Raw genomic sequence first — 8,345 nt, forward strand, 5'->3', positions numbered from 1 at the left:
CGTCACCGACGCATAAGGTAGATAATGACACTCGCCTTTGTCACCCGTCGCAGGATGCTCCATAGCGTCTGAAATGATATCTGCACGCCGTTCAAGGACGGAGAAAATTGAGGAGTCGTCAATTGAGGTCCACACTAGAATTGCAGGATAGGGCACCAATGGATGTCGCAGCACTGCTTGTTGAAGAGGTTGATGAGGATGCAGATTCGCGTCGAGGAACGTCGATTGATATGGGTGCAACATGGACTGTAATAAAGCGCAGTGAGCATCAGTCGTCGTCCAGACCGGCGGATCGCGGTAGAGCAAGAACAAAACGTGAAGAAACAGGCGAGGACCCCGAAGGTGGATGACGGGCTACGGATGAATGAACTTGAGACGAACCAGCTGTAGAGCTTCGAGCGCCATTGGTAGGCCGGACTGCGATATTGCTTTGTGATAAGGAAACTGACGCAGTAGAGTCGTCTTCTTCTTGTTTCACGGCTGCGTGAGGTTTCGCTACGATTGGCGGAGTGGACCTTCTAGAAGTCTAAGTCATACAGGTTTATGTAAGTGTCCAGAAACCTGCCTACACCGGCGACTTTTTAACTCACAGAGGCGACCTTGCGTAACCGCTCGCGCTCCCGCCGAGCGATTAACTCTTTCATTTTCCTAATCTCCTCCTCTTTCTCTTGCAAAGTTGCAGGCGCAGCAGCAGGCGAGACTCTCCTTGCCGTCCCGTGAGGAATCTGCGAAGTGCCTCTCCGGGAAGGAGGACGAGTCACTGGTATGGACGCAGCCTGCGCGCTGCTCATGGACACGTCACCTGGCTCGTATTGCCCATTCGTCAAAACAATATTGACAACATCCTCCTCCATCTCGTCATCCTCACTGTCGCTCAGATTTATCACGCAGCGTCGCATTCCGCTCACACCAGCGAATGATCCACCAATTCTTCGCCTCTGAGACGAGTGGAGGTACGGGGTATTGAAGCTCTCGTAACTGTTACTCGAGTGCGGACGAGATGGGCCGGGCTCCATGTCCACGAAATCTGCTGCGACGGGCCGTTTCACTCCCCGTCGAGCCGCTATTGCCGCATCGAACGTATAGGACCTCAACTGTTCAGAGAGGAGACCAGGAACGGCGTCCACATTGTCGCGGTCGTCTGGATGAATCGGAGAGTTCCCATTCAACGATGACTGGCCAGACGACGATGGCGACTCGACGATGGGGCCCCGAACGATAGCCTTTGCGGTTGGTGAGGGAGGTATGGTGAGTGACGCAGAGATCACGAGAGACATGGACGAGGATCGAGCAGGAGATGGTAGGGATGCGTATGCGCCCGACAACCCTGGGATAGGTTCGTCCACATCCATTTCATCAAAGGTGCTGGTGCGGCTTGGAGGAGCCGGCGCTGCAGTCGATGCTTTGCCCTTCCCCTTATCAGGCTCAGAGACAGGTTCGATAGACTTCAGAAAGTCATCCACGGTGGTGGTGGGGACGGCCGAGGCCATTTCGACGTCTTTCCGCTCTATCGCAGCAGGAGTCGCTGGAGTAGCCACAGGAGAGCTCGTGGTCGGGGAAGCGGACACTGCTTGTTGCTTGGCTTTGCGGGACGCGAGCACAGCTTTACGCGCCAGCAGCTCTTGTCTTCGCTGTTGCTCCATATCAAGGAGATCCGGGGAAGAGGGAAGTCGAAGTGCAGATGCATCCGGGACGAAAGGAGGGGCGCTAGCGGACAAAGCCTGCGAAGCAGGAGATTCTAGCGGGACAGTTCCTTGTGTTGTGATGAGTTAGATCTTAGCGAACGTCATCAGAAGCTAGCGGTACACACTTGGAACGCTCTGTTGCCCTTGGGTAGCCGTTGAAACGCTTTGAGCCATGTCAGGGAGACCGTGAGGCAGCATTGGTACGACTCCGGTGAGATCCAGATTAGACGGCAGTCGCAAGTTCAATTCAGAGAACACATAAAAGACGATCTCGCGGCTGACCCCACAGCTCACAAGAAACTCTGGAGGTACTCCCCATCCGAGAAGATCAAGAATAATGTCTTTCGCCGCGTTGTATTGGGCCTGTGTCACTGAACAAAACGTGATTAACCGACAATCTGAGAATTAGAAAGCCATGAACATACTCTCTAATCCGGGCCTGATGTGATTGGCATTGATCACGAAAGGAGGAGGACGAGGCGGCACGAGCTGAGAGGTACTAGCAACAGACGCAGCACTAGGAGGCGGTTGCGGAGGCTTCACTATGATGACGGTCGATTCCGTCTTGATCGGTGGCGACTTGGGAAATCCTGGAGGCTTGCCTTGGGGCTTTATCATAGGCTGAGGTGCAGATCTCAGTTGTGGGGTGGCCGGTTCAGGTTTGACAACGGGGGCCGTCGGAGTCGTCGGCTCAGATTCACTGATCTCACCCTCTTCCCTGGTTTGCGATTCATCTTGCTCCTTCTGATCTGGCTTCAAAAAACTGGGTGCAGGTGGAGGTACTGGCTTGGACGCTGGCGCTGCAGATGGCTTGGTTGATGACGAGGCAGACGTCGGCGCACCATCAAGCTCCTCTTGCCCATAATCAAGCTGGATGGAGGTTGGCTCAGTAGGACGATGAGAAGGAAGAGCAGCCGATGTCTCAGAAGCAGTTTCCAGCTTTCGTCGCTTGGACTTGAGGGTCCTCAGCGCTGCTGCTCGCAGCGATGCCGCAAGATCCTCCGAGGTGGTTGATGTCGGCGATGGCCCCGGTCCTGGTTGCGAGGGCATTGCCTGAGACTGTCCAGTCGCAGGAAGTGCAGCCATGACGGTCATTGACACGACTGAGTGTCGGCAGGAAAGAGACAGGGAGGAGGGAGGATATGGGAAAGCGAACCACGATGATGGGTGAGATCGCGTGTTCCTCCTCACGCACGGACCACCTCCGCCACCGTGCGCGGCTGCCAAAACGAGGGGCGTAAAGGGGCTGCCTCTCCGATTTATGTCACAGCAGGGGGCATATCTGAAGTAGTGATGTAGCAATATTTATTTCCATATCTACCGCCAATCCCTATTGTCTCTGCTTAGAACGTTGGGATTCCTAGTCATCCATGGTGCCCCAAATAAAAAAGACGGCTGCGATCGAGTAATCAACCATCTCTTCCTGCGATTGTGCGATGTCTAATCGCCGCCGACTGTCAACCTTCAGTTGAGTAGCGGTACATGATTAAGGTTCCCTTTCACTACCAAGGGCAAAATGCCTACAGCAATATCAGTTTCACGAGGCCAAAAACAAATCCTCGATACGACTCACCTCCAGTAGGCAACGCATACGGAGCACGGCCCATTGCACCGAGAAAGCCGTTGATGATTCCACCATGGGCCGTGATAGAGATGTCTGTGGTAAACCGGACCATCAGTCGGATACTCCTTCCTTTCAGCCACGCCACAACGCTGGCAAGGATGGGGTGGCGTACGCACATTTTGACTGGTCCTCCTCAAAAATCTTATTCAACACAGCATGCGCCCTTTCCATCACATGTGCCTTGGTCTCCCGCTCATCTGACTGCCATATCAGGTCCTCCTCGGTGAAGCCAGGCTCGAACTGATATATCGCCGGCGGGAAGTTGCGCTGAATGACAGAACGAGGGTTACGCATGTCGCACGTATGCACACCGCACTCTTCTCTTAGAGTCTGCGCAGTGCACGGGCGGTCGCATGAGAAAGGCGAAAGAACAAGCGAGGGTATTCATGACTTTAGTGCATCTCCGATTAGCAACAAGGCTTACCTCCAGGATGAGCACTGTCGATTTCTGCGGAAGAGCCTTCTCGTCATTGAATGTGGCCTCCCAAGTACTCAGCGCCCTGTGCAGAGGACTCGCGTAGCACGTCTCTGGAACTGGAACACCACATGTAATCTCCTTCAGCCATGTTAAGCGAGCATACTCCGCTTGCTTGATTCCCAGTGGGGTCAGCAAGGGATCCGGACCCCAGGTAATCTCAGAGTCGCCGTATTTCTTCGACCAATACCTAGGCGAACAAACGCCGGTCATCAAGTGCCTTCACGACCGGCCAACATGAAAGCTTAACGAACTCATCCCAAGCCTATATGCGTAGCGTATTGAGATAGGAGTAAGAATAGTCTACATGCCCAAGGTGCTCACCTCAGTCCCGTATTTCTCTTCAGCGACATTATCTACCACCGCAGTACGTTTGCACGAATTATCAGGAGGCAGTGTAAATGTGAAACGTACGGAAACCTTGGCCGTGCCTGCCTAGGAAGAACAGCTTATAGTGCGTTCCCTCGGGCGCATCGCTCTGCAGCTGGGAGATCTGAGCCTTGAACTTCGCCCAATAGTCCGGGGAATCGTCCAGCAGTCCGAAACGAGGTGGCAACTGTGTGAGAGTGAAGGCTTGTCAGCTGGAATGAAGGTATATTGGCAAGGAGGCCACGGAGGATGGCAGGTACTCACAGCACCGATCTTGGAAGGGTCAGCATCGGGATGGTCCTGAGCGAAGAAACCAGAGACTATCTGAGAACAACAACAAACCACAACCATCAACAAGCTGTGAGAACGTTGGAAGGATTTGTGGACATACCGAATACTTTCGAGACGACACAGATCTAGGGATCGCCTGCATGACGCCGATGCGTGGCCGATGCTCAAGCTGTTGGCGATGACTGCACTCTTATCAACGTCGAGACAAAGATATGAAGAGGATAGAAGAGCCAAAGCCAGCACAGTTCAATGTGTCGAACGCCATCCAAATTGATAAAATGGGGACCCGGGGAACATGCGTGGCTGAAGATGATTCGGCGTGTAAAGTAAAGTGATCGCGGTCGGGACTCGGCAGTGACCGCCCTAAGTACCGCGCAGGATCTAACACTCCGTTGCGTACTGCGCCGCAACGGAGTGTACTGCGCAGATGTCAAACGAAGAAGTACGCTGAGTAAACCTGAGTATCTCCTTCATAGAGACTGCGAGGGTCAAAACGTTAACAAGCCAACCAGTCCGAACCGTGCTAAATTCCCTTTAAACGGTCTATATGTCCGACCAAAAGCATATCACGCTGACCTCGCAAGTTTCGTGCTATTATATGCAATGATCAAATATACAAAGCTACACGGTAGTGGTACAACAGTCTAAAGCGACTTCTTCAAATCTACACAATCATCTCATCCGGGTCTCCAAACCTTTCCCGCATATACTCTTCAAACGTTGTCCTCTTCACCTCGGGGAACAAGTCCCAATGACACTCCCATCTCGACCGTCGGAACGTGCCTGAGCCCTGTATACTCTTTACCACAAAATAAAAGTCCACCGGGAAGCTCGAGTTCATCGCAATCTGCTGGGGTGCCTCCTGCGGTCGCGCGATGAACCGGTGCGCTTCGTCCATCGAGAAGTGGCGCACGTCCACCTTGCGCCCGCGTGCATATTTGCGAAACAGCTCGACCATGGCGTGCTGAGAGAGCGTCTCGCTCGGGAAGTTCAGGTACGCATTGGCAGAAATGGCGGGCTTGCTGAGCGTCGCGACGACGTAGCGCGCGACGTCGCGCGTGCAGGACCAATCGGCGCGAGCGTTGGGGTCTCCGACGATTGGGACTTCATAAGACTCGCGGTCAGAAGTCCAAGCACACCAGAAAGGCTCGGTTGGCTACATAGAGAACGTCAGTACACCATACGGCCGCTGATGGTACAGCAGACGAACCTGATCATAGAGATCCCCAACACCAATGAATGTATACTCCAAATTTCCCGCTTCTACTGCAGGGTGGAGCTTCAGGTGCTCTGCAAAGCGCTCTTTCTCATCCCAAAGCTGCAGAGAGATTGAATATAGCAAATAAACCAGTGTCGCACTTTGGTACTTACAGGCATAATGCGCCCTCCAGGGTCTCCTGGTGCCCTATACGCCTGATGAAAGCCGTATTCCGATGGGTAGAAACGTCTAACGCCTGCGCCATGGTCATGCACAGGATGGGTATGTTTAGGAGTATTCTAACTGACCAGCCTCGATTGCGGCATTCAGGATCCGATACTGCGCCGATATTCCAGGCCCGCTTAACGCGCTGATTATTGCATCCACTCCTCGAAGGTGTTGGGCGAGAGCAGTCCCCTCTTCGAAATAATCAAGCTCAATGATGAGCACTTGGGGATGGTCCGCAAGATTCCGCTTCAAAGGCTTCCCAGGACGTAGGAAGACGGTGATCCTAGGGTGGTAACCCTGCACAGGCGAATCGAGTAGAGCCGAGAGGATGACACTGCCTAGCATGCCCCTAGCGCCAAACAGAGCAATCGTATTCAAGGGTTGGGAGTTGTTGACGGCGGACACTCCGTGCGTTCGTCGGAGAGGCGATCCATGTGTAGACATGCTGAAGTGCAATGGGTTTGGGTTCGTGGACACTCTGGCACTGGAGTGTCTTATTACGTAGAGAAGACTGTCGTCATACGAGTGGAGTGCTTGATGTCGAGCCAGGAGACACCAGACCTCGGGCAATCAGGGCGGCTTGGAGCGTTCGAAGTAGCACACAGACCCGCAGTCTATTCCGATGCATCTAGCCACGATGCTTCGGTCATACGGAGAGTTCAAGCCGTAAAGACGTTCGTGAGGATGAAGCGCATGAGTGCCGGAAGGTTGCCAGAACGCAGGTCAGAGAAAAGCGTTGCAGGACCCAGGCTCCTAGTCTCGGTTCCAGACGTTATAGGTGCTACTGTGCGCGCGGCTGGCTGCGCCACGGGAAGAGCCGGGCGGAGATCGAAAAACCGAAACGCGCGTACGCACGTGACAATAACCAGTAGCACCTGCCAGTCCTTTGTGGTACTGCCACCATTCTCACAATGTCCGTGCATGCCGGAACAATCCCAAGGAGAGCTGTCAAGAGCGCGGGTATCCATCTCCTCTCGTTGAACGCATAGACACGCAAAGCGGACGAGACTAGGGAGGTATATAAGCTGTTGAATGCGGTGAGGGTGACCCCGAGAAGGCACACACTTGCTATCACCAGTTCTAACAATACGGTGGTCATAATTTGCAAGTTGCTAGTAGCTGCACACCTATCCAAAGGACCCTCTCGCTATTGATGGTGTTTACATTGAAGATTAAACGACGTACTCCTGAAAACGTCGGTCAAGACTCACGCAAAGGCAAGCATGAATGTGTCTCTCCACTTACCAGAGACGTATCCCACCAAAACGTTATTAGGATTAACGAGATACCCATGACCAAAAGCAGATAACGATTTAGAAGAAATAAGATCGAGGGAAAGGAGAATTTGTTGGTTGGCTTGGACCACACGAGGATGGCTTCTTGGGGTACAGTCGCGGCGTAATCGAAGAAGATAAGCGCTGCGATCAATTCTAATCAGTGACATACTGGCCCGCCGGAGAGATCTGCCAATTACCAGCTATCGCAACGGCGCAGTATGAGTAGACATAGCTGAACGATAGGCCAAGTCATTGCAAAATCTGGTGTGATAATGATACTCCTCACCTCAGTTGAAGCATTGCAGCGAGTTCCTCCTTTGGGATCGCAGTCTCGTTCACATTACTCGCCATTGCTCGAAGCGTTCTCGAGATGAGCCTGATGAGCTAGAAAACTTCGGAATAAACTCATCTGTTCGAGCACTGCTCTTATAGGCCATCAGAGCAGTGTGTTTCTGTATTTGATTGATTCATACATCCTAGTCGTGCTGCGATCACACTCTGAGTCCCTCGTTTCATCATACAAAATTGAATATCGGAGGAAGTTCCCAGCTGCTCGAGTAGTAGGATTCCCATGAACACCGCTATGCCTTCCGGATCGCAACGATGGCGGAGCATCGTACTATGTTCCTGGTCTGGGCTATGCATTGCCGAAGAGTAACTCCGGCAAAGACTCAACAGCATGCAGCAAAGGACACTCAACAACAAGGAGGACTTAGCAAAGTCTAGGGATATGTCGCACGGTAGAGAACTGCATCATACGATCTAGGCTGCGCAATCACGTCAATCAGGAACGAGTACCGGGTTGACGTGAGGAAGATGGCATTTTTCCACGACTAGTACTCCGACACGCACCGCATTGTTATATATTTTCTGTCTGACTGACCTTGTGCTGTAGCTGGTGTTTGCAAATTTTGCAGGTTTCAGCTCACCTTGGGGTGAAATTTCAAGGAAAAGACACACATCGTGAGACGCAATTCTGGCAGCTCATCACCATTGCGATGCCATTGTGATGATTGAACCACCCAATTTGACGTACACGTTACGGTATTTCCATGAGGATCTTGATACAGTGCCACTCGGCGTCAGCGGAACATATGAACTCGCGCAGACTCGGGCACCAATCCGCTAACGGGATCGGGCGCAACGCGTGCGCGTTCTGCTGTAACTGAAGCACGTGATGTGGCGTGGTGAGGTAGTG

At 52.8% G+C, this 8,345-nt stretch overlaps 5 protein-coding genes across 5 annotated transcripts in view; 1 reads left to right on the plus strand and 4 right to left on the minus strand.

The window, feature by feature from the left end:
* Positions 1–461, plus strand: part of LAESUDRAFT_723137 (uncharacterized protein) — a 664-nt gene extending 203 nt beyond the window's left edge. The window contains exon 2 of the mRNA XM_040908352.1: positions 36–461. Coding sequence (XP_040767119.1) covers positions 159–350 — 192 coding nt within the window. The 5' untranslated portion in view covers positions 36–158 and the 3' untranslated portion in view covers positions 351–461. The remainder of the gene's footprint in view (positions 1–35) is intronic.
* A 120-nt stretch (positions 462–581) lies between these two features.
* Positions 582–2,771, minus strand: LAESUDRAFT_756996 (uncharacterized protein; the record flags this gene model as incomplete). The annotated part of the gene is made up of 3 exons (XM_040912241.1): positions 582–1,753; positions 1,811–2,056; positions 2,111–2,771. The coding sequence occupies 3 exons, from the start codon at positions 2,769–2,771 to the stop codon at positions 582–584; spliced, it is 2,079 nt and encodes a 692-aa protein (XP_040767120.1).
* Positions 2,772–2,975: 204 nt separating this feature from the next.
* On the minus strand, positions 2,976–4,758 carry LAESUDRAFT_723138 (phosphoglycerate mutase-like protein). The gene is made up of 9 exons (XM_040908353.1): positions 4,545–4,758; positions 4,418–4,477; positions 4,199–4,340; positions 4,109–4,140; positions 4,039–4,049; positions 3,734–3,974; positions 3,426–3,639; positions 3,259–3,342; positions 2,976–3,205 (listed from the first exon to the last, which is right to left on the minus strand). Exons 1-9 carry the CDS (start codon positions 4,584–4,586, stop codon positions 3,150–3,152), a joined length of 882 nt encoding a protein of 293 aa, XP_040767121.1. The 5' UTR covers positions 4,587–4,758; the 3' UTR covers positions 2,976–3,149.
* Positions 4,759–5,014: 256 nt separating this feature from the next.
* On the minus strand, positions 5,015–6,606 carry LAESUDRAFT_723139 (NAD(P)-binding protein). Its single transcript, XM_040908354.1, has 4 exons — positions 5,951–6,606; positions 5,816–5,898; positions 5,655–5,762; positions 5,015–5,600 (listed from the first exon to the last, which is right to left on the minus strand). Exons 1-4 carry the CDS (start codon positions 6,312–6,314, stop codon positions 5,109–5,111), a joined length of 1,047 nt encoding a protein of 348 aa, XP_040767122.1. The 5' UTR covers positions 6,315–6,606; the 3' UTR covers positions 5,015–5,108.
* A 221-nt stretch (positions 6,607–6,827) lies between these two features.
* Positions 6,828–7,532, minus strand: LAESUDRAFT_723141 (uncharacterized protein). The gene is made up of 4 exons (XM_040908355.1): positions 7,434–7,532; positions 7,345–7,379; positions 7,116–7,288; positions 6,828–7,057 (listed from the first exon to the last, which is right to left on the minus strand). Exons 1-4 carry the CDS (start codon positions 7,496–7,498, stop codon positions 7,043–7,045), a joined length of 288 nt encoding a protein of 95 aa, XP_040767123.1. The 5' UTR covers positions 7,499–7,532; the 3' UTR covers positions 6,828–7,042.
* Positions 7,533–8,345: the final 813 nt, after the last annotated feature.

This window comes from Laetiporus sulphureus, assembly GCF_001632365.1.
Source record: "Laetiporus sulphureus 93-53 unplaced genomic scaffold LAESUscaffold_8, whole genome shotgun sequence".
In the NCBI taxonomy this organism is placed as follows: domain Eukaryota; kingdom Fungi; phylum Basidiomycota; class Agaricomycetes; order Polyporales; family Laetiporaceae; genus Laetiporus; species Laetiporus sulphureus.

What these genes read in the sequence shown, in the direction of transcription:
- LAESUDRAFT_723139 (XM_040908354.1), bottom strand. Translation starts at nt 6,314, where the DNA reads ATGTCTACACATGGATCGCCTCTCCGACGAACGCACGGAGTGTCCGCC. An exon ending in GAATGCCGCAATCGAGGCTG is followed by an intron (nt 5,899 to 5,950) that starts GTCAGTTAGAAT and finishes ACCATGGCGCAG; the next exon opens with GCGTTAGACGTTTCTACCCA. An exon ending in TTGGGGATCTCTATGATCAG is followed by an intron (nt 5,601 to 5,654) that starts GTTCGTCTGCTG and finishes TTCTCTATGTAG; the next exon opens with CCAACCGAGCCTTTCTGGTG.
- LAESUDRAFT_723141 (XM_040908355.1), bottom strand. Translation starts at nt 7,498, where the DNA reads ATGGCGAGTAATGTGAACGAGACTGCGATCCCAAAGGAGGAACTCGCT. An exon ending in GCTGCAATGCTTCAACTGAG is followed by an intron (nt 7,380 to 7,433) that starts GTGAGGAGTATC and finishes CCTATCGTTCAG; the next exon opens with CTATGTCTACTCATACTGCG. An exon ending in CTGCGCCGTTGCGATAGCTG is followed by an intron (nt 7,289 to 7,344) that starts GTAATTGGCAGA and finishes AATTGATCGCAG; the next exon opens with CGCTTATCTTCTTCGATTAC.
- LAESUDRAFT_723138 (XM_040908353.1), bottom strand. Translation starts at nt 4,586, where the DNA reads ATGCAGGCGATCCCTAGATCTGTGTCGTCTCGAAAGTATTCG. An exon ending in ACCCTTCCAAGATCGGTGCT is followed by an intron (nt 4,341 to 4,417) that starts GTGAGTACCTGC and finishes ACTCTCACACAG; the next exon opens with TTGCCACCTCGTTTCGGACT. An exon ending in GTATGCGTTGCCTACTGGAG is followed by an intron (nt 3,206 to 3,258) that starts GTGAGTCGTATC and finishes ATATTGCTGTAG; the next exon opens with GCATTTTGCCCTTGGTAGTG.